This window comes from Lissotriton helveticus, chromosome 11 (genome assembly GCF_964261635.1).
Source record: "Lissotriton helveticus chromosome 11, aLisHel1.1, whole genome shotgun sequence".
Classification (NCBI taxonomy): domain Eukaryota; kingdom Metazoa; phylum Chordata; class Amphibia; order Caudata; family Salamandridae; genus Lissotriton; species Lissotriton helveticus.
This window is the reverse complement of record NC_136072.1, coordinates 591,648,197-591,672,201: the sequence shown is the minus strand read 5'-3', so window position 1 is coordinate 591,672,201 and position 24,005 is coordinate 591,648,197. Positions and strand designations below refer to the sequence as shown.

Genomic DNA, 24,005 nt, shown 5'->3' with positions numbered 1-24,005 from the left:
GGCCCAAGGACTTGGCCTTGGCCCTGGAGTCCTTAAAACGCTCCAGCGCACTGTCCGCTTTGTCGCCAAAGAGGCAACGGCCATCAAACGGCATGTCCATGATTGTGGCCTCGACATCCCCTGAAAAATTGGCGTTCCTCAGCCAGGCGTGGAGGCGAACTGCCACCGTCGTTGCAATCGCCCTACCCAGGGAGTCCGTGGTATCGAGTCCACACCGTATGGAATAGCGTGCTGCGTCCTGTCCTTACGCTAGGGCGAGCTTTGCCCGGGCCTCCTCCGGGCACTATGGCAGCACTTCCGCAACCGTATCCCACAGAGAGTGGGTGAAACGGCCCAAAAGCCAAGTGGTGTTGACAGACCGTAGCCCCAAACTCAGGGAGGAGAACAGTTTCTTGCCAAACTGATCGTACCTTTTAGATTCCCGATCCAGGGGAGCGGTCGGGAATGCGGTCTGGGATGTAGAAGCCTGGATCACCAGACTCTCGGGGTAGGGTGAACTGACAGGAAGCTGGGTTCATCCGGAGCCGGGTGGTGGCGTCGGGCCACGGTCCGATCTACAGGAAGGCCTGTAGAGGGCTTGGACCAGGTGCCCACCAGAACGTTGGTGAGGGCTTCGTTAAACGGCAAAATAGGCTCCTAGGAGCTTGCATGCGGTTTGAGCACCTCAGTGAGGAGGTTAGTCCTCACGGCCGTGACAGGGAGCTCAAGAGCCAAGGCCTTGGCCGCCCTAGTCAACACCACACTGTAAGCAGCCCTCTCCTCCGTAGCAACGGTAGGAGGGGAGAAAAATCCAGTGTCAGGCGAAGTGTCCAGACCACTGGCCTCCCCCAGCTTGTCTGCCCAGTCCTGTCTCAACTGGCACTGCAGTGCCAGAGGGTCCTCAGTCCCCCTCGTCATCCATCTCCTGATAATCAGGGAAAAATGATGGAGCCGGGTCATAAGTGAATTGTTCACCCACCCACGTCGAAGACGCCGCTGGACCCGGACAGGGGAAAGGACCGGGGACGTCGTTGTCCGGGGACGGCATCAGGGGTGACACAAATGGTGACGGCACCAGCGGAGGGGTTGTAAGGTCGACTGGAGACGCCACGGATCCAGGCCTGGATCCTGCGGCGTCGGGATCGAAGTGGCCGACGGCGCAGGGGCTGAAGCACCCGCCGGGGCCGGAGCCGCTGGCCCGGTAGGGCTCCCAGACAGACCCGTGGGGCCCTTATGCGCCTCGACAGGGCCCGACGGAGGGAAGTGTCTTCATGGCCACGAGGAAGTCACGAATCTCCTCGGCGTCGAGTGCAGCACAGTGACCGGCGGTTGTGGAGCTGGACGCAGCACTTGCGGATCCGGCGGAGTAGCGTGGGCAATGTGGCCCGAACCCCCGCCAGCATCGCGCGAGCGTCGGGGGGAGTCGGAAAAGCGATGTCGCCTCTTCGACTTCTTTTTCGAGTGCCTCGACTTACCTGAGGACTTGGAGCCCGAGGAGTGGTGGTGACTCGTCAAGCTGCGATGACTACGTCCCCGCGACCGGTCCCTCGACCTCCTCCTCGACAGGGACCTCGAGCGGCACGGGCGGTCTGCCAGAGCTCGAGCCGCTTATGGGACCGCTCCCGCCCCGCCTAGCGATCGAGGTCAAGGCCCGGCAGTCGGGGCACGACTTGCCAACATGGTCGGCCCGAGACAGTAAAGACACCGACGGTGGGGGTCGGTCACTGACATCAAGCAGTGACAGTCCTCACAAGGCTTAAAACCAGGAATCCCTGTTGGCACCGCGAGTCGAAGGTCGACTCAAGAATCGATCAAAATGATCAAAAAAAGTTAGTAAAAAAATGACTAGGAGTACTGCTCCTCCCGGATCTGCGCTTGCCTGCGCAGAAAAAAGAAGAACTGACGTCAGCGTGGGAGGGCGGCATCTAAGTACTCTGACGACGTCATCCCGGCGATCACGATGCTGACGACGGACGCGGAGCCGCAGACGACGCCTACCGACGTGCAGAGCTACTGCTACGCAAAACTTTCCGGATCCAGTCTGACGCTTGGGAATATTCTAAGGTAAGGAATCTAACACTAACCTGTTTCTTTCAGATCTCAATTTCTCAAAAAACACGACACCACTCCTTATACGCTAAACCAACATCCACCTAAAATCTCACCGCTAATCTCGTGAAATGGCTATGTGGACCCAGATGTATAAGAAAAGACGGGCAATACAGATACAAAGAAACCCATATGACAAAATATCTGAATGAGTGAAGACCTCCAGCTACACACATCTAGCAAATACAACTAGGTATATCAATTAAAGCAGCATATTATTATCTTCACCCATAATACTGATGAGGCAACTCACAAAAACAAAATAAAAAGAGAGCGTGACGCTGAAATTAGACATTGCTGCAAGGCTATACTAATAGCACAAAAGAACTTCACAAATCTCTTTAACTTAAACAAAATATCTAGATGAGCCAGCTTTAATACCTCAGTTGAAGAAAAGGAATTACTAGGAAATATCAACTGTGTGAAGGGGCAAGCAGCACACACAGGCAGCCTTTTTTTTGCTGTTTTTTGCTTTTTCCTCAGCATGGATTACATCCAAGGAGTGAGAAAGAATTGGGGCTTAGTGCACAACATTAATAATGTGTTTTATGGGGTACAGTAACACTCCAACTGCGAAAAATAAATACATGTTTTTGTACAACGGGGCTCGTGTCATAACATCTTTAACATTTAAATGGGCGAGTGATCAGTCAAAACTACTCCCTGTGGTCTATGTGCACTTGACTTACTTCATAGTATTTCTGTAAAGCAGCTATCAGGCAGAGTTTTAAGCTGTCGACAATTTCTTGGTGCGGTAACTGGAAGACAACTCGGGAGTACCACCTTGTAAGAATGCTTCAAAATCAAATTGGATAGAAAAAGCAGAAGGGAAGGAAAAACAAACATATGTTAATAATTAAGACGTGAATGAAATGAAGAAGTCACAATCACAACAAAAATTACAACCGTCTTCACAGAGTAAAACAATACTAAGAGAAAAAGCAGAGTTTAAGGGAAGGGTGTGATGAAATCTGCCACTTAGTAAATCATTCATTCATTGGTTCGGTGGAAACAAAAGCTATTTATTTGGCACTTCTGTTTTTACCTTCACAAGTAAGTGGACAGTTTTGGGCAACAATAAGTTTTAGAACGTCACTCTGCCCCTTCAGTGTCATCAATACAACTTTAGTCATAATTCTCAGCTTCCCCTAATCAAGAGAACAGCGGAGTCAGTTCAGACTCCGTTAATATTATTTTTTAATTATATTCTCTATTGGGAAATCATTATTGAATTGATAAAAATTGAAGATCTCTTCCTGGGTATGTGATCCTAGAACACATTGGCAGAATCTGATTTTACCAATATTTTTTACCAATTGTAATCCAGTAAACAATAAGAAAGGCGTGCAAACAATAACCCTTAATCTTGGCTCATACAAACTTATACAGATAAAAAACAGGAGCTGTCTAATTCACAAAAATGTTTTGATTAGATATATTGTCTAATTTCCTCATAACTTGAGGGACACTGGTTTTTATTTTTTCAGTAACTAAGTAAAGCTTTAATAGGGCAAACTACAAAGACAAACAAGTAGAAAAGCTTGGGCTATGAGTTTATTCATATAGAAAGCTGGTATAAGAACTACTGCACCAGTGACCTAACATAAGAAACATTATGAGAAACTCAAGAGACGCAAAACTAGTAAAAGGAGGTTGGTAAACCCCCTCTATATATTTAGATCACTATATGATTCCATGTGGTCTAAAAATAATAACGTGTCCAAATTATTAGGGTGAACCAAATCAAGCATTTCAAGGGAAGCAGTTATTAAAGAAAAAATGATTCACATTATGTGAAGGCTGTTGAAAAGTGTACAAATCGAACACACAAAGTAAAAAAAACACTCTTAATTACAATCAAAGCAGACTTAAGGCTATCTTACCAAATCCTGAGAGTGAAACATTTCTGAAATATTTGGATGTCAAATTGGTAGAACAGCTCCACACATAAACAGACAAAATTGAACAAAGACTGCCAGGAGTATGAAGCAGGCATGGTGCATACTTTCGCACGTAGATATGATTATTTGAAAAGTGACCTGTAAACTGTTGGCCTGGTGTTTACTGCCAAATAGAACACCAAACTCTTCTGAAGAGGTAGTTAGAAGAGGCCTTTGCAGAGATCTCTCTTGTAGGGATAAATGTCTTAGAAGAGATAAATGCACAAAACAATGGCATGCTTTAAAATCTGTACCTAATTATTACAGTGTGGTTAATAACCCTTCAAATAAGGCTATATAATTGTTATTGGGGAAACTCAGGAATACCTTTATGAGGCAGAACATCAATTGTTAAACATGACCTGTTATCAGCGACTAAATGATGATTCTACTTTGAAATGTATGAGTAAGTAGAAGAGATTCGGTTGAATTGGTCAGTTCTGAATATGCTATCAGAGAATGATATTTATTATTTGGAGGTGAATTGTCCCATAGTGCCTACATTTAACATACTACCCGAGAGCCATACATCTGTCACTAGACCACTCGAGTGGACTACTGAAACAAGCATTGGCTGCCTTAGGGAACACATAGCAAATTATGTCAATACTATTTGTATATCATATGTTATGGTTCTTCCATCTCACAAGGGAGATTCTTTGCAAGTTCACCAAAGACTGGATAATCTACCCACGAAATTGGAATACTATCTGGTAACCTTAAATGTAATACATTTTATACATCAGTACTGTTCATTAGGAAGGTGAAAGGCCATATAAATGTTTCTGGCAAGATGGATAATTCTCTTAATTGTCCCATAATGTGGTATTAAAAGAAATTATAGAATGTTTTTGGAACAGTGATTACTTCATTTAAAATTGTTTATTTCGGGCACAGCCCATAAAACACCACATATTGATACCTCAAAAATACACTTAAATACATTCAACTTTAGACAGTTAGAAAATCATAAAAACACCATTGTACAATTACCCAGTTATAAAAGAGAATAAAAATCGATATATTTTAGCAATAAAAGTAAAAGAATTGCATCTGAAGGAATTCATTGACCAGGTGGCACAGCAACCAATATACAACTATGCATATGCAGTTATCACCAGTCTAGGAAATTCATATAATTACAATGAGAAAAAAATGTGCATAGTGCATTGCCAGTGCTAATATTTATCAAGCTCTATCATACTTTGGAATTTAGAATGACCTTCCTCCTTAAGGCCCAAGCAATATGCAAATATCAGGAGATGGCACTAGCTAAGAGTTTTCTTGTGTCGCTCTTAAAAAGTCTCTCTGCTTTCCAGTAATGCCTAACTACCCATAGTATTACATGCTGCCAACAACCATTTTTAATCGGGCTAACCTGTAGTAGGTACAGAATAACAACAAGCATTTGCAATGCAATAGGCCTCGCATTTACGCGAGTTTGAGCTATTGGCATTGTAAATGGCAATGCCGTTTATTTATATTTTGTTTTTTAAAACATAAATAAAAAGGCATTGTCATTTACAATGCCAATAGCTTAAACTTGTGTAAATGCGAGACCTATTGCATTGCAAATGCTTGTTTAACCTGCTGTGTTTTTTAGCTGCCTTAACACATTTTGTTATTTAGTGCTGCACTGTGGTGGTGTTTAGTTCAATGTTTTGTTGTTGTTTTCTGTAATGTTTTACTTGTGTTATGTTTTTCTGTGATACATTACTGGGTTATGATTTTCTATTTTATTTTTTACTTTAGAAATGTTAACAAATTATACTACATTATTAGACAAAAGAAACTTAGTCCTTTAAAGTTCAACTCACAGCCCACCATTTACCTTTGTCTTTGGAGGTACAATACTTCTGTATCTCTGCCACTGTTAAAGACACCAATCAGCCCAAACAGTCAGGCAGAGCCCCTTCTTTTTTTTACTTTTATAAAAGTTTACTTAAAAAATACTGAAAATATTTCCTGGTGCCCATCCCCCACAAAGTGAAGGCATACTTGGACACTTACAAACAGTGTGTCAGATACAGGCAATCCCACCCAAAAATGAAATGGAATGAGGCACATGTTTTAGTGGTTGAAAGTTAGTGTCTCAAGGCGCTTTGCACATATGTGAAGCAGAATCACGGGCCTAGAAGGTAAAAGGAATGTTTCCTTTGCTTGTAAACACACATTTAGGTCCTTTTTTTAAAACAAATTCCCTTGTGTAACCCACCATAAGGTTGATTGAAGGCATGATGCATGGTTCCTGCAACAATGTGCTCATAAGTTAGCTTCACATATAGACATGGGAAAGTGACATTGTGACATTTAGGTACATTCCCACCACTCATATCCCAAAGCACCTTTAAAACATAACAACACCATGTCAGTCGCAAATTCATCATCTCAAATAGGAATAAAAAAGTGCTCCACTTAGTCCGGTTCGGACGTCCATACTGTGATCTTGGGCAACTCTTAGCTGTGATCAACTGAACACTGACATCACAGATTAGATGTGTTAGGCAGCAAGAGGAACGCCTGAAAATAGGTCACTCAAGTTAAAATCTATCCAAAAACTACAACCTTATATTTTTTGCAGAAAAGGTACGATGTGTACAGAATTTAGTCTGACTGTAACTGGGGAAGGTTCCCTAATTTTAAACAGGACTGGAGGAATAAAAAAAGTCTAGAAAATATGCGAGGAATTTTCCCTCACAGCTAAAATATCATGTTTTATTCAACCCATCCTACTGTTCACACGCAATCGATCTCAAAAGGATGAAACCGGAGACTATCTTTAGAAAGTAAAGCTTGTGGCATGCAAGTTAAACAGTTCTCTGCAACAGGTATACAATCCACTGAACTCTCTATTCCGCTACAAGGGCAAGCATACAGAGCCCCTTCTTAAAGTAGAACTAACGCAGCTCACTGTGTGTGAATCAGCCCTACGTTATTACAAAATATATTTTTGCAGTCTGAGTTTTCACATGGGAACGTAGCCAAAAGTACTCTCCACTACTATGGTGCAACAAAGTGGCTGCATTGCCTGCTCACAGATCACTCCTACTGTTGACTTGGGTCTGCAGAGTGTACATGGCACTAGAACTGTGGTTATTATACACTGCCAAGCTTACATGGTGTGTCACATCGGGTCTGTTCTGCAGAGAAGTCAGATGGGGTTGCGTGGTGAATGTGGGGGAGAGATTGTTGGAAAAGGCTTGGAGGTGAGGAGCACTGCGATAGCTTCCTCTCGTTTTGTGCGACTAAACGTACTTGTACATTTCCTTTTGGTGCGTTCTTGAGCGGCAGGATGTTATGGTGGCAACATCATTATGGCGGCTGCACACTTCACAGCGAGAGGGGAGTGTCGACGGTTGCCGAATATATTACAGCTGCTGCCATCCAGGTTCAAGCCACGCTTTAACTAGAGGTGACAGGCGGAGGGAGGCATGGTCTGAGGCAGACACCGCGGCAAAGGTAGAGTTTTGGCCGTAATCAAAATCAGCCGTTCTGTGGTCCCCAACAGCGCATGCTCCTCAATCGGAGTCAGGCACAAGGACCACATGTCACTTTGCCAGAAGGAGTGTGTAGCCTAGCAAGCGGAGTGTGCAAAGAGGCGTGTCTGCATGCTGAGTTTACACAGCAACTGAGCAAACAGGAAAGCCTGTCATACTTATGATTTCAATACACATGATGAAGCGGGGATAGGCATCTGCTGTATTCAAAGTCCAGAGAGAGCTTGAAATAACAAGTGGGCACGCGCTAAAAGTAAAAAAAGTGTTGCAAAAGTGAAAGCGTTTCACTTGCGGGAGCGAGCAGCTCCAGGAGCGATAATTGCTACCATATGGCGCAAGTGAATCCCCAAACGTGCACGTGTTGCCATTAAAGACAATGGAATGCGTGCAAGTTTGTGGCTGAAAAGCCAAAGCGATTGCTAAAGGTCTTTTTGTATATGCAGCGCATGCGCGCTGCGTAGGCGAGACCTAAAAAATGGGATTCCGTTCCCACTATGTTTGGGAAAGAATTAGTCATGGGGGATGCATTTGACCATTAGAAAGTGTGAGATCTTAGGGACAAAACCCCACACCTGTATCGAACATACAAACATTTTGATTGGTGCGGATACATCCTATTCATGTATGGTTCAAACCGTGGAGCACTTTTGTGATTAAGAAACTTGCCTGTAAGGGTATTTGTTTTATACGCTTCCCACGTTTGAGCTATGACTGCCTCCCAATAGGACTATTTGACTCTTGCAGTATCACCTTTTACTAAAGAATCAGGTGCTGTCCATAGATTGCTCATGCCAATTCTATGTGATAATTCTTGTATGTGTTTGAGCCACGGTGTTCTTACTTTGCTATCAAGGGCCAGAAGGTCTTTGACACACTCTCTATAGGATACCAATTTAGCAAGTGTTTTAGGACGGCTATTAGATGGATGGGATTGAGGGACACATCTAGACGTAATGGCATTACGGGGGAGCTTTGGGGAAGTTTAAAAAGTGTTTTTAAAAACCTGTTTTCTGTTTTGGTTAGCCTATCTGCATCAGCATACCCCCAAATCTCGGCTCCGTGTAGTGCTGATGCGACAGCCGTAGCTTTGTATATAGCCATGATTGGTGCTACGGGTCCTCCGGATGCAGCCTTATAGCGTCTAGCTATTGCAAAAGCTTTCCGGTGAAGGGTGGTTTTACTTTTTTCCAACTGTGATGCCCATGCTTGAGTGTTATTTAACCTGACCGATGATAGTCAAAATGATGGACTACCTCAAGGGGGCGTACCTCTACAGTCACAGTACCTCTGCACCTCTTATGGGGGTTAATCATCATGACTTTTGGAGCATGTGCATCTTATTAATTGATCTTTAGGCATCATGTTTGCATAGCTTCAACCTCTCGACAGCCCCATTGATAAATAAGTCAAGTCAAGTCAAGTCAAAAACCACTTTATTCGATTTAGTTAAAAATCATAAAAGCATTCTACAATCACATCAGAAGAAGGGCAATACAAATTCATAAGGAGTTACAAAAATCATCAATCAATAGTATTTACATATGCATAATAAAAAGATGATATGAGAAAACATCAGTAATAATTAATTAATATACAGTGTAAAAATACATCGTAAAAAGAGTAAATACTCAATAAGATAGATATTTAAATATGCACAGCATTTCCATTTCAGTCTTCTCTACAGAACCCTAATGTAGCATTATTAAGTCTTCTCCTCCTAATCCTGACAGCAGCAACAAGATAATTGGCCACGCTAAACATGGCCAACGCAGAGTCCAATAATTGGAGATAAAGGAGGGCAGGTTTTGCCTGGTAAAAAGCTTTGTCCTTAAATAATGGTACCAGGTATTTCTGTCTGGGCGCAGTGAAAAAATTACAAAACAACATAAAGTGCATATTATTTTGCGTAGAAAAATTATCGCAATTACAGACAGGTGCGTCCTCCTCCTTAAACCAGCCTTGACTATCACACAAAACTGTGTAAATCTGATTAAACCGGAGTTTAACCAGAAGCCACCTATGGAAGGGGATAGTGACGATGGTAAGGTACGGTTGTATAGTAAGGCAGGTGATAGTCAGGTAATGGGCTCTGACCGTGGGCTTAAGTAATTGGCGTTCCTCCCTCTCCACATTTTTCAATGTAATGAAATTGGCCTTCACCCAATCTAAATCAGATTTCTTTAGACCCTGGGGGACCAGAAAAATGTCAGGACGTCCCAGGTCCAGAGAACACTTTTGTATGTAAGAAAGCCAAGTAATGTTTTTGTAATTATCCAGATTTAAACAGTCCACCAGTATTTTATGATTCAGACCCAAGTTTTTGTTGGTCCAGAGCCTTATCCATAACAAGATAGGGGCCATGAGAAGGATGTCAGATATGTACCCAAGGCCAACTTCCTGGTGAACTGAAAACGTGGCTGTAGATTGGGGAAGCCCTAAGGTGGAACGCAGGAACTTATTTTCTTCCCTTTGTACTGATTCACTATTTACATAGCCCCACAAACCTGAGCCGTACCTGGCTATTGCTACTGATTTCGCCCTGTACAAGTTAAGTAAGGCACCAGTTGGCTTCCCGCCCAGTCTCCTGGAAAAACTTAAAATAGCGGTGGCCGAGCTCCTGACCGCTTTGGTTTTAGCTACAATTTGCGGAGCCCAACTCCCCTTAGTGTCAAAAATAACACCCAGGTACGTAAAAATTTTGACATTAGTGATCACGTCACCATTGCAGTAGAACTGTTTAGAATTATTTTTACCAGCCCCAAAAGCCATGACGTGAGATTTGGAGTTGTTTATCACTAAGTCTAATGATGACATAAAATCATTAAAAGCATTTAAAAGTTTTTGCAAACCTATCGGGGTCCGAGCTATTAAAGCTGCGTCATCCGCGTACAGGAGAACAGGAATACGAGTGTCCCCTGCACGCGGAGTATCCAAGGTAGCAGTTAAAAGAGTCTCCTCAAGTGAATTTATATACAAAGTGAACAGCATGGGAGCAAGAATGCAGCCCTGCCGCACACCCCTACTGGATTTGAACCACGCAGTACAATTACCTTTTTGGTCCATTCTAATTGAGGCTTTTAAATCTTTATGTAGTTCTGCCAAAAAGTATACAAGGGGAGGATCAAGACCCAGCTTTAACAGCATGGTCCACAGCCGGGCTCTATTCACCAAATCAAAAGCCGTGGACAGGTCCATAAAAGCAACAAAAATTGACCCTTTTTTAACAATTGCGTATTTCGAGATTAACAAATGAAGATTTAAGCATTGGTCCTCAGTCCCTCTACCAGCACGGAACCCATACTGGGCATCTACTAGAATATCATTGTCTATGGACCAGGTGTTAATTCTAGCTAACAGGACTTTGCCCAAAATCTTCATAGAAGAATCTAATAACGAAATTGGTCGAAAACACTTAGGGTCGCTTCTTTGACCCTTTTTAAAAATGGGTACTATAATAGCACAAGACCACGTTTTTGGCAAACCCCCCTCATGCACACAATTAAAAACATTAGCTAAAATCTCAGCCCACATCTCAGAGTTAAGTTTATATAGGTCCAGGGGTACCCCATCCGGGCCCAGGGCTTTATTTGCAGCAGAGCCTAAAATTGCCAACTCTACTTCTGATTTGGTAAAATTTAATTTAGAGGGAGACGATGGGGAGTAAGGTATATTAAACGCCTCAGCTATTTCATTTGAACCATATATATTGGAGAAATGGTTAATCCAGTCAGCTTCAGAGATATTTGTTTCAAGATCCATGTTGTTAGTGAGGGAGAACAAAGGATTATTTATTATGGCCCAGAATTTGGAGCTATGTTTAAGAGTTATAGGGTCCATCAAAGAGTCCCATGCTTCATCTTTGATGGCTTTTTTCCGAAGTTTAACTGCCAAAACATATTGTCTTCTTAAATGTGCCACCAAAGACCTATCTCTAGGAGATTGTTTAAGACCCTTCAGCAAAGCTGAATGAGCCTGTGAGCAAGAGCGATCAAACCATCTACACGCTGGAGCAGAACCCCTCCCTGGTTTAGCTCTAAGCTCTTTTTCTACTCTAGCACAGATAGCTTCAAAGGCACTCACAACCTCCCCCTCCCTCCACTCTCCATTCCTACATTTCTCAATTTCAACTAACATATCTTGTACAATAAGACCATGAAAATCCTCTGGGCAGACTTTACACCATTTAAGGCGTCTTCCCTGATCTTTACTCCTTACGTCCCTTGTAGAGCTAGCCCTTAATTCTCCTTTATGCAAATTGATAAATAAGCTAAACAATGTTGGGACTAAGACACATTCCTGTCTGACCCCTTTCCTGATCTCTATCTTCTCAGTCTTATCACCTGTTCTGTTCCATCTCACCGTTGCATATGTGTTTTCATGGAGGAGACTCAGTATCCTGAGGAGGTCTGGAGGAATGCCATAACCTTGCAGGACCTCCCAAATTATATTTCTGGGGACCAGGTCGAATGCGGCTCTTAGGTCAATAAAAGCGACATATAGGTGGTCACTTAACAAGGTGATATATTTCCACGTTATCACCTTGAAGATGATGACCTGGTCCAGAATGCTAATTTCTGATCGAAAGCCTGCTTGGGAGTCTTCGAGAATATTATTTTGCTGCATCCAACCATTTAATCTAAATAAAACCTGTCTGCAAAAGATTTTTGGGAAGTTGTCAAGTAGGTTTATCGGTCTATAATTTGATGCTATAGATCTCTTGCCTTTCGTGCGAATCGGTATAATAAAATGACTTTGCCATGACGGGGGAATCCTATTACTATTTATTATGCTGTTAGATAGGGCGTTCAGATAGGAGGCCCAAATATCTGGTTCAGAAAGAGAAAGGTCTCCCGGAATGCCGTCCATTCCAGGGGCCTTGCCCCTTTCTGCTAATGTTATTGCTTTGTATGTTTCAAGGAGAATAAATGTAAGGTTTACTTGTGAGGCTGGGGTGCAAGAAGAGTTAATCTCACTAGATGATTGAGCACCGCAACCCTCCTCTAGGGAGGTGATCTCTGGGCCATTCGTTTGCTGCTGGAAATCATAGAGGGCACTAATGTGGGTGACCTAGGTGTCGGGCATGATAGCAGATTTTAAGTGAGTGTTATTAATAGAATTCCCAGCTACTAATTCCCAAACGTTTTTGGGGTCTCCCTTCTCTAGGGCCTCAGCTAGCGTTAACCATTGGGCCTCATCCCATTCTCTTTTAGTTTTGACTAAGACATTTTTATATTTTCAGGTCTAAAGCCCTTTTTAATAGCACACCGTAGTTTGAGCTTTCCTAGGCGACAGGTCTTGTTATAACAAGTGGGCGTTTTCCTTTTAAGTGTTCCTCTTTTCTGTTCCCTCATGAAACATGGTCTCAAGATATCCATGAGTTCAAAGTGTAAAGTGATAAAATGAATATTATGAATGTTGTTTAAGTCAATTTGGGACATTTTGGTGACAAGAGATTATATATAAGTGCCATCACTTTTTCATCTCCCTCCATTTCTGCCCACTTTATATTTCTCATATTATTTGATGTTGTAATGGGTATGGAAAGGAGGACAACCTTCAGTTGAATATCTTTGAGTCCAGTCATATAAAAGGATGCATTTAGTGCCTGGTGATTGCTAACTGGGCAGTAAATAACTTGCATATCATACAAGTCTGGCCAGAGGTCATTATTGAGTAATATGTGGTCCGTCCTGGATTTGCAAAGGCCTCTACTAAAAGTGAACGAAGGGGGACAGTCAGACCTGGTCTTACCATTTACTAATCTTAGTTCATGTTCAATAATAAGATCGATAATTTTGGTGCCCACCTTTGACAGTTTAGTAGTTTTCTTATAGTCGTGAATACGTGTAGTTTCCTGGGGTCTAGACTCTGCAGATATAGGAATGGAGGAGTTAGTATCACCTGCCACGATTTTTCGAGTTTTTTGGGTAATCTCTCCCATAAAATGATCTAGACTGCTTACGATCGAGGAATGCAAGTTTGCAGGTACAGACCTAATGTAAACAATCACTAGAGTTATATGACTGGGTACTGACTGGGTTTTAATAGCAATTTGCAGGGCAAGTAAATCTTTGGATTTATGTGGAAGCATTTTGGCCGTTGGAAACAAGTCCTGTCTTAGCCATATTAAAAGTCCACCTGAGGTGCGCCCTGCCAGCAATGGAACTGCCATTTCGCTAAAGGCAAAGAAACCTGGGCGATGCACAGATTCTGTCACCCAGGTTTCTTGCAATAGGACAATATGGAGGGAACCAATAAATGATCCGCACTCCGGGTCAGAGATTTTGGTCTCATTGCCTGCAACATTCCAGGACAGTAGTTTTAGATGTTTGCCCTCCAATAATCCTATGGGACCCATGAAAGGCTTTGTAGGAATCTCCGTGGGATGTTGTAAGATCCTCTTTCTTGTTTCCAATGGGTGGAGCCCTACGCCTTAGTGGCCCAGCAGTGTCTGGTGCAGCATAATCTGGAGGCCCTTCATCTGCTGCTGAGGAAATTCAATTCCTATCTCTTGGGGGCGCCTTTGCCAGAGTACCTGGAAGCTAGGACCAATCCTCCATTCCTACATTATTTTTAGATAGCCACTCACAACATCGACCCCCTGTTTGTGAGTTAGTGATCAACAGGCCAGAACTCCAAGAATGGTTAGTTGATGGACCTGGAGCGCCCCTAAGTACTGGATTTGGCTTCCTACTATCTGCCATTATTTCCTTTTTCACCTTAAGCGCCAATACCTCTAGAATAGGGGGATAATGTAGACAGGAGTTCTCAACCTTAATGCCACATTCCATAAAGTACGGACTTGATTCTAATATTTTGGTCACAATATAATTTGAGGACCAGGTTATGAAAGTAGATTCACTGAAATTATTTGAGTATATTTGTTTAAGCTGCACTGATAACCAAGTCTGTGGTGTTAATAAATGATAACTCAGGAATGGTTGAGGTTATTTTTAATATTAGGCTCCGGTTAAGACGGTCATCGGACCCCTGAGATTCACACAAGGGATGAATAACTAGTTCTTTATCCCGACTTTTACTACTATTATCCTGTGTGCAACACAGGGAGTTTGATGGGCCAGGATTACACTCTTTAACTAAAGTGATAGTTGGAATTTTTTACTGTGGAGTAAAACTCTGGAGGGCAGTGGGCTCTATAATTTCTACAAGATTTGGCCTATTCTCAATACGAGTTGCTTGATCTTGGGATTGGAGCCCAATCTCCAGAGGCTTGCTGTCATACATAGTCACCTCTCACTTACTAGTGTCTACTGGGTCCGACTTCATTGTACCACTAGCCATGAGCACTTCATTTTGTCCATCAACTGTGGATGCCTGGGCCTTATACCTCAAAAGTGTAAATAGATCTGTGGAAGCTTCCTCACCCTTTTGAGTGCCGTCCTGACTTGCATATTTCATATTAACTTGTTTAAAAATAGGATAACAATCCTTAGGTTTGGCTAATGTGACTACTGAGGCAACTTGTTTCTTAGCCTTGTTCCGAGCTTTCCGCAGCCTTTTTCTTGCCCTTTTAGATAGTGGGGGCAATCATTAAAGCTATTGAGATTATTCTCAGAGCTTGGACAAGGGGATTTAACAGTCAATGCTAACTTGATTTTCTTGGTTCCCTGGAGATCATGACCTTCATCAGTTTGTGTGTCTAAGCCCAGACTGACTCCAGTCTCTCTCCCCCCGCCCGGGCTCCTCTGGTACCCTAATGCTTTCATGACACACAATTGCCTGAGGTTTTTGCTGGTTCGCATTCATACTACGTATACTAACTCCCTATTTCTTATGACAAACTTGGGAACCAACCAGGATTGGATTCCCAGCTGTTTTGTCAACAAGTGACCCTACAATATTAGGGAGATCGGACATCTTATCCAGAATATAAGAGCATGTGCATCTTATTAATTGATCATTAATCTCAGTTTGGGCCTTAACCACCAAACCGGTCAAATTTTGTAGCTTTGTATCAATACCAGCCACATAGACTGCAAGTGTCTTAAAAAGTTCCACCTGTATTTTGAGCTTATTTGTGTGAAAATCAAGTGCAGTAGTTATAACATTCATTGTGTTTAACAAACTTTTCCATACACCAGTATTATCATTACTTTTGTGCATTGTAGGGTGCTCAACAAGAATAGGTGAGACATCATATTTATCTAAAAACAAGAGGTCTGTGGCTGTCAGCGAGTTATCTAATTGACTAAGGGTCTGAACATCATGTTGACTATTTATGGTTTTGCTTTTTGAAGGGATCAAAATTGAGTGATCATCTAATATCGAATCTTCCCCACATATCCCTGGACCAAAATGATATCTGGACCAAAATGATATCTCCAAAACCGGCAATCCTGAGCTCTCTTGCTTCTTCTCAGCGCCAGGCCTTGGCGACCGAGGTATCAAAGAATTTTGATTCACTTGAGTCACATGCAATATCCCCGAACAGATAACAGAAGCATCACTATCATTTGGGGGCTTATTACAGTTGGATATGGTGCAAAGAGTGCCTTACGCGTAGTGTGCACAGTTCAGTCCAGGCAACGTCGCCTTTGGGTAGATGCACAAGTTACTACTTGTGTAACGATATATCTGTAAGAGACATTAGTTAGTATTAGATTCCTTACCTTAGAATATCCCCAGGCGTCAGACTGGATCCGGAAACTTTTGCGTAGCAGTACCCTTGCGCGTCGGTAGGCGTCGTCTGCGGCTCCGCGTCCGTCGTCGGCGCCGTGATGACGTCGTCGGAGTACATAGACGCCGCCTCCGCGTGCTGACGTCAGTTCTTAGACACAGCTTTTCCGCGCCAGAAACGCAGAGCCATGTCAAAAACCAACGCTGGTGCCATTGAAACTAGGGCCCTGAAAGGGGACAACCCTAACCCTAGATATTGGTTCGCAGAACGGGGAGGATGGGTGGGTCGGTAAGGAATCTTATACTAACTAATGTCTCTTACAGATATATCGTTACACAAGTAGTAACTTGTGCATCTGAAAGAGACACGTTAGTATTAGATTACTTACCTTAGAATAAATACCCCAGCAATACCAACCCCGGTGGTGGGTCTGCGAACCAATAATCACACCAGAAAGTCCTGGAGGACGGAACGGCCAAAGAAGCCATCCCTCCGGACTTGGCTGTCCAGGCAGTAGTGTCTCGCAAACGTGTGCAGCGATGCCCACGTAGCTGCCTGACAGATGTCTTGTAAGGGCACACCCCTGCCCAGGGCAGTGGTAGTCGCCGTGGCTCGGGTGGAATGAGCCCGCAATCCTAGCCAAAGAGTAGCATGCCTGGATACACAAGATGATCCACCGGGAGATGGTCCTCTTGTGCACCGCTTTCCCCTTCTTAGCGCCCACGTAACCAACAAAGAGTTGGTCATCCACCCGGAACTGGCGTGTGCGACTCAAATAAAATGAGAGCGCACGTTTTTGGTCCAGACGGTGGAGCCGCTCTTCCTCTTTAGAGGGATGCGGTGGCGGGAAGAAGGTTGGCAAGGTGATGGACTGCCCAATGTGGAAGGCCGTGACAACCTTGGGCAGGAAAGAAGGTTTGTTACGTAGCACCACTTTGTCCGGATGGACAGAAAGGAAAGGTGGAGTACAAGAAAGAGCCTGGAGCTCACTCACTCTCCTGGCAGAGGTGATGGCAACCAGGAAAGCCGTCTTCAAGGTCAGAAGGCGAAGAGGACAGTTGTGAAGTGGCTCAAAGGGAGCGCACATCAGAAAGGTAAGAACCAGGTTCAAGTCCCACTGAGGCATCACAAACGGAACAGGAGGAAAAGTGTGTGTGATGCCCTTAAGAAATCTGTTTACAATAGGGGACTTGAACAAAGAAGGCTGATCAGGTAGCCTGAGAAAGGCTGAAAGGGCAGAAAGATAGCCCTTGATAGTGCCCAGAGCAGAGCCCTGCTGGGCAAGAGAAAGAAGGAAGAGAAGAACCTCAGAAAGAGGGGCAGCAAGAGGATCCACAGCCTTTGCTGTGCACCATGCCACAAATCTGTTCCACCTGCAGGCGTATACCGACTTTGTGGAGGGACGCCTGGCTGCCAGAATGACGTTACAGACTTCACGAGGCAAGTCAAATGGCCTCAACTGTCGCCGCTCAATCTCCAAGCATGGAGGTGGAGACTGGACAGGCTCGGGTGGAGGACCGTCCCCTGCTGCTGCGACAGAAGGTCCTCCTGAAGAGGCAGGCGAACCGGGGGATCGACTGACATATTGAGTAGCTCTGGATACCAGTACCTTCTCGCCCAGTCCGGAGCCACAAGGATGACTTGGGCCCGGTCGCGCTTGATCTTCTTCAGCACTCTGGGCAGAAGTGGTGTAGGCGGAAAGGCGTACAACAGACCGCAACTCCACTCGCGACGAAAAGCGTCTCCGAGCGAGTGCCGCCTTGGAAATTCTAACGCGCAGAACTGATGACATTGCGCGTTCTCTTCGGTTGCGAATAGATCTAACCAAGGCTCTCCCCATCGCTGAAAGAGGCCTTGCGCCATGTCCGAGTTCAGACGCCATTCGTGATCCATCATGCACCGACGGCTGAGCTCGTCTGCCCTGGCGTTCAGAGAACCTGCCAGGTGTTGAGCCACCAGGGTCACGCCCTGGCGTTCCAGCCATTGCCAAAGGCAAAGAGCCTCCTGGCAAAGGGTCCACGACCCCACCCCGCCCTGTTTGTTGCAGTACCACATGGCGGTGGTGTTGTCTGTGAACACCTGCACTACACTCCCCCGGACAGAGGGGAGGAATGCCTTCAGTGCTAGACAAATCGCCCGCAACTCCAACAGGTTGATGTGGAGCCGGGCCTCCGCCGGAGACCAGAGGCCTCTGATCTCCGCCTCTCCCATGTGGCCTCCCCAGCCCTGAAGGGACGTGTCCGTCACAACTACGTGCTCTGGTCTGTCAGGGGCGAGCCCGCCTTCAACAGCCAGTCGTCTAGGTAGGGGAAGACTGAAACCCCGAACCTGCGCAGATGAGCTGCGACCACCGCCATCACCTTTGTGAACACCCGTGGGGCGCTGGTAAGGCCGAAGGGGAGCACGGTAAACTGAAAGTGCTCGTGGCCAACCGTGAACCGCAGGTAGCGTCGGTGGGCCGGCAGGACGGGGATGTGGAAATAAACGTCCTGCAAGTCCAACGCTACCATCCAGTCTTCTGGGTCCAGGGCAGCTAGGACCTGAGCCAGTGTCAGCATCTTGAACTTCTCCTTCCGGAGGAAGCCGTTGACGTTCCTTAGGTCCAAGATAGGGCGTAGGCCCCCTTTGCCCTTCTTGGGTACCAGAAAGTAGTGGGAGTAGCAACCACACCCTACTTCTGGCCCAGGAACGCGCTCGATGGCCCCCTTGGCCAAGAGGGCCGTAACTTCCTCCTGCAGAAGTCGCAAGTGATCCCCCGATACACGGTGGTTCTGCGGTGGCATGGCTGGAGGAGTCGCCTCGAAGGGGAGGGAATAGCCCCTTCGGACGATTTGCAGCACCCACCTGTCCGAAGTGACAGTGCGCCAGTGGAGGTGGTGATGGCGAACCCTGCCCCCCACTGGCGTCACATGGGCCTGAAAGCACGGACTAGGAGGGTTTTGAGGCGGATGCTGCGGGGGAAGGTGTGGACTGACCTCGCCGCTGCCCCCGACCGCGGTTCCCACGGCCGCCACCGCGTTGGGTATTGCCCTGCGGAGCGTGGCTGGCGGCGCGTGTGGGCGCACCCCTTCCGTGGCCACGAAAGGAGTGAAAGGCAGCCGATTGCTGGCGCTGGCCCGAGAGGCCCAAGGACTTGGCCGTAGCCCTGGAGTCCTTAAAGCGCTCAAGCGCATGGTCTGCCTTGTCGCCAAAGAGGCGACGGCCATCGAACGGCATGTCCATGAGTGTGCTCTGGACATCAGCCGAGAAGTTGGCGGACCTCAGCCAGGCGTGGCGTCTGACCGCCTCCGTCGTTGCCATCGCTCTACCCAGCGAGTCGGTGGTATCCAGCCCACACCTGATGGAATACTTGGCTGCATCCCGGCCCTCCACAAGGGCTTGGCCGAGTTTGGCCCGTACCTCCAACGGGCACTCTGGCAGCACTTCCGCGACCTTATCCCACACAGAGTGGGTGTAACATCCCAAGAGGCAGGCGGTGTTGGAAGACCGCAGGCCTAGACTAAGGGATGAGAAGATCTTCTTCCCATACTGGTCATACCTCTTGGATTCTCTATCCGGCAGGGCCGAAGGGAATGCGGTCTGGGAATTGGAGGCCTGGATGACCAGGCTCTTGGGGGTAGGGTGGGAGGACAGGAAACATGGGTCGCCCGGGGCTGGGCGGTGGCGTCTGGCCACGTTCCTATCTACGGGCGAACCCGTAGCGGGCTTGGACCAATTGCCCAGAAGAACGTCGGTCAAGGCCTCATTAAAGGGCAGCAGAGGCTCGGCCGAGCTTGACTGCGGTTTAAGGACCTCAGTGAGGAGGTTAGTCCTCACGGCCGCGACGGGGAGCTCAAGGCCCAAGGCCTTGGCAGCCCTCATCAGCACCACACTATAGGTTGCCCCCTCCTCCGAAGCCACGGTAGGAGGGGAGACAAAACCAGTGTCTGGAGAGGTGTCCAGGCCACTGGCCTCCCCAAGGTCTCCTGTCCAGTCCTCATGAGACTGACACTCCCTGGTCAGAGGGTCCTCAGACCCCTCCCAGTCCTCTTCATCACCCATCTCCAGAAACTCAGGGTTCTCAACTAATGGGGCCTGATCATAAAAGTGAAATTCACCAAACGACGTCTGGAGCGGCGCCCCTCGGGGCCGTCCCGACGGCTGAACTGGAATGAAGGCAGGACCGGGGACGGCGCTGCCCGAGGACGGCGCTGGAGGCGACACCTGCGGGTCCGACGCCGGGGAGGTCGTAAGATCCACCGGCGACGAACCAGATCCCGAAGGAGGTCCAGCGGAGTCCTGCGGCGCCGGGCCCGAAGGCGCTGGCGGCGCCGGGCCCGAAGGCGCTGGCGGCGCCGGGACAACTGAACCCCCCCGGCGCCGGGCCCGAAGGCGCCGGCGGCGTCGGGATAGAAGGGACCTGCGGCGCGGGGCCCGAAGGCGTCGGCGGCGTCGGGGCCGAAGCACCCGACGGCGTTGGGGCCTGAGCCGCCAACCCGCTAGGGGCCCCAGACGGGTCCGCTGGGCCCGAAGGCGCCGCGGAGCCCGCCGGAGGAGAGAGTTTCCTCATGGCCATGAGGAAGCGCTCGATCTCCTCCTGCGATGCGTTCAGCCCAGGGACCGTAGGGTGTGGAGCTGCACGCGGCGCCCGCGACTCCGACGGAGCCGCGTGGGTGGTGTCACCCAAACCCCCGGCCGCATCGTGCGAACGTCGGGGGGAGTCCGAAGAGCGATGATGCCGCTTGGACTTCTTGTGCCTCTTACCTGACGACGACTTCGACCCGGAGGAGTGCGGCCTACCCTTGGAACTCTGGTGGCTCCGAGCCCGCGACCTGTCCCTCGACCTCCCATGGGATCGGGTCTGTGAGCCACCACTGCAGCTGTCTCGCAGTGCCCTCCGAGATCAGGACGTGGTTGGACAGATTGCCCTGATGCTGGGCACACTGAAACTTCAGGTCCCACTGCAGAGCCCGCATCCGCCACCTGGCGTGATGCACCAGAAGGATGCAGGAGGCCATCAGCCCCAGAAGCCGCAGCGTCAACCTGACCGAGACCCGGGATAACGGCTGAAAGATGGGAATCAGAGCCTGAATATCCCGGACCCGCTGTTCGGGTGGATAAACCCGAAACTGCGCCGAGTCCAGAACCGCTCCGATGAAGAGGAGCTTCTGAGAGGGACACAGGTGTGACTTTGGCACATTGATGGAAAACCCCAGCTGGTGCAGGAGATCTGCCGTAGTCTGGAGGTGGCTGACGACTGTCAGGGGCGAGCCCGCCTTCAACAGCCAGTCGTCTAGGTAGGGGAAGACTGAAACCCCGAACCTGCGCAGATGAGCTGCGACCACCGCCATCACCTTTGTGAACACCCGTGGGGCGCTGGTAAGGCCGAAGGGGAGCACGGTAAACTGAAAGTGCTCGTGGCCAACCGTGAACCGCAGGTAGCGTCGGTGGGCCGGCAGGACGGGGATGTGGAAATAAGCGTCCTGCAAGTCCAACGCTACCATCCAGTCTTCTGGGTCCAGGGCAGCTAGGACCTGAGCCAGTGTCAGCATCTTGAACTTCTCCTTCCGGAGGAAGCCGTTGACGTTCCTTAGGTCCAAGATAGGGCGTAGGCCCCCTTTGCCCTTCTTGGGTACCAGAAAGTAGTGGGAGTAGCAACCACACCCTACTTCTGGCCCAGGAACGCGCTCGATGGCCCCCTTGGCCAAGAGGGCCGTAACTTCCTCCTGCAGAAGTCGCAAGTGATCCCCCGATACACGGTGGTTCTGCGGTGGCACGGCTGGAGGAGTCGCCTCGAAGGGGAGGGAATAGCCCCTTCGGACGATTTGCAGCACCCACCTGTCCGAAGTGACAGTGCGCCAGTGGAGGTGGTGATGGCGAACCCTGCCCCCCACTGGCGTCACATGGGCCTGAAAGCACGGACTAGGAGGGTTTTGAGGCGGATGCTGCGGGGGAAGGTGTGGACTGACCTCGCCGCTGCCCCCGACCGCGGTTCCCACGGCCGCCACCGCGTTGGGTATTGCCCTGCGGAGCGCGGCTGGCGGCGCGTGTGGGCGCACCCCTTCCGTGGCCACGAAAGGAGTGAAAGGCAGCCGATTGCTGGCGCTGGCCCGAGAGGCCCAAGGACTTGGCCGTAGCCCTGGAGTCCTTAAAGCGCTCAAGCGCATGGCCTGCCTTGTCGCCAAAGAGGCGACGGCCATCGAACGGCATGTCCATGAGTGTGCTCTGGACATCAGCCGAGAAGTTGGCGGACCTCAGCCAGGCGTGGCGTCTGACCGCCACCGTCGTTGCCATCGCTCTACCCAGCGAGTCGGTGGTATCCAGCCCACACCTGATGGAATACTTGGCTGCATCCCGGCCCTCCACAAGGGCTTGGCCGAGTTTGGCCCGTACCTCCAACGGGCACTCTGGCAGCACTTCCGCGACCTTATCCCACACAGAGTGGGTGTAACATCCCAAGAGGCAGGCGGTGTTGGAAGACCGCAGGCCTAGACTAAGGGATGAGAAGATCTTCTTCCCATACTGGTCATACCTCTTGGATTCTCTGTCCGGCAGGGCCGACGGGAATGCGGTCTGGGAATTGGAGGCCTGGATGACCAGGCTCTTGGGGGTAGGGTGGGAGGACAGGAAACATGGGTCGCCCGGGGCTGGGCGGTGGCGTCTGGCCACGTTCCTATCTACGGGCGAACCCGTAGCGGGCTTGGACCAATTGCCCAGAAGAACGTCGGTCAAGGCCTCATTAAAGGGCAGCAGAGGCTCGGCCGAGCTTGACTGCGGTTTAAGGACCTCAGTGAGGAGGTTAGTCCTCACGGCCGCGACGGGGAGCTCAAGGCCCAAGGCCTTGGCAGCCCTCATCAGCACCACACTATAGGTTGCCCCCTCCTCCGAAGCCACGGTAGGAGGGGAGACAAAACCAGTGTCTGGAGAGGTGTCCAGGCCACTGGCCTCCCCAAGGTCTCCTGTCCAGTCCTCATGAGACTGACACTCCCTGGTCAGAGGGTCCTCAGACCCCTCCCAGTCCTCTTCATCACCCATCTCCAGAAACTCAGGGTTCTCAACTAATGGGGCCTGATCATAAAAGTGAAATTCACCAAACGACGTCTGGAGCGGCGCCCATCGGGGCCGTCCCGACGGCTGAACTGGAATGAAGGCAGGACCGGGGACGGCGCTGCCCGAGGACGGCGCTGGAGGCGACACCTGCGGGTCCGACGCCGGGGAGGTCGTAAGATCCACCGGCGACGAACCAGATCCCGAAGGAGGTCCAGCGGAGTCCTGCGGCGCCGGGCCCGAAGGCGCCGGCGGCGTCGGGATAGAAGGGACCTGCGGCGCGGGGCCCGAAGGCGTCGGCGGCGTCGGGGCCGAAGCACCCGACGGCGTCGGGGCCTGAGCCGCCAACCCGCTAGGGGCCCCAGACGGGTCCGCTGGGCCCGAAGGCGCCGCGGAGCCCGCCGGAGGAGAGAGTTTCCTCATGGCCATGAGGAAGCGCTCGATCTCCTCCTGCGATGCGTTCAGCCCAGGGACCGTAGGGTGTGGAGCTGCACGCGGCACCCGCGACTCCGACGGAGCCGCGTGGGTGGTGTCACCCAAACCCCCGGCCGCATCGTGCGAACGTCGGGGGGAGTCCGAAGAGCGATGATGCCACTTGGACTTCTTGTGCCTCTTACCTGACGACGACTTCGACCCGGAGGAGTGCGGCCTACCCTTGGAACTCTGGTGGCTCCGAGCCCGCGACCTGTCCCTCGACCTCCCATGGGATCGGGACCTCTCGCGGCGCGGGACCGACTGCCGGAGTTCGAGTAGCCTGCGGGACCGCTTCCGCCTGGCTTTCGAAGAGAGGGCCCGGCAGTCGGAGCAGGCCTTGTC

General features: G+C 48.8%; 1 protein-coding gene across 2 annotated transcripts in view; it reads right to left on the bottom strand.

Moving 5' to 3' along the window:
• Nucleotides 1-24,005, bottom strand: part of PIWIL2 (piwi like RNA-mediated gene silencing 2) — a 1,947,029-nt gene that overhangs the window by 208,485 nt on the left and 1,714,539 nt on the right. For both annotated transcript variants that reach the window (XM_078666379.1, XM_078666380.1), the window contains one exon: nucleotides 2,778-2,883. In XM_078666379.1, coding sequence (XP_078522505.1) covers nucleotides 2,778-2,883 — 106 coding nt within the window. The remainder of the gene's footprint in view (nucleotides 1-2,777; nucleotides 2,884-24,005) is intronic.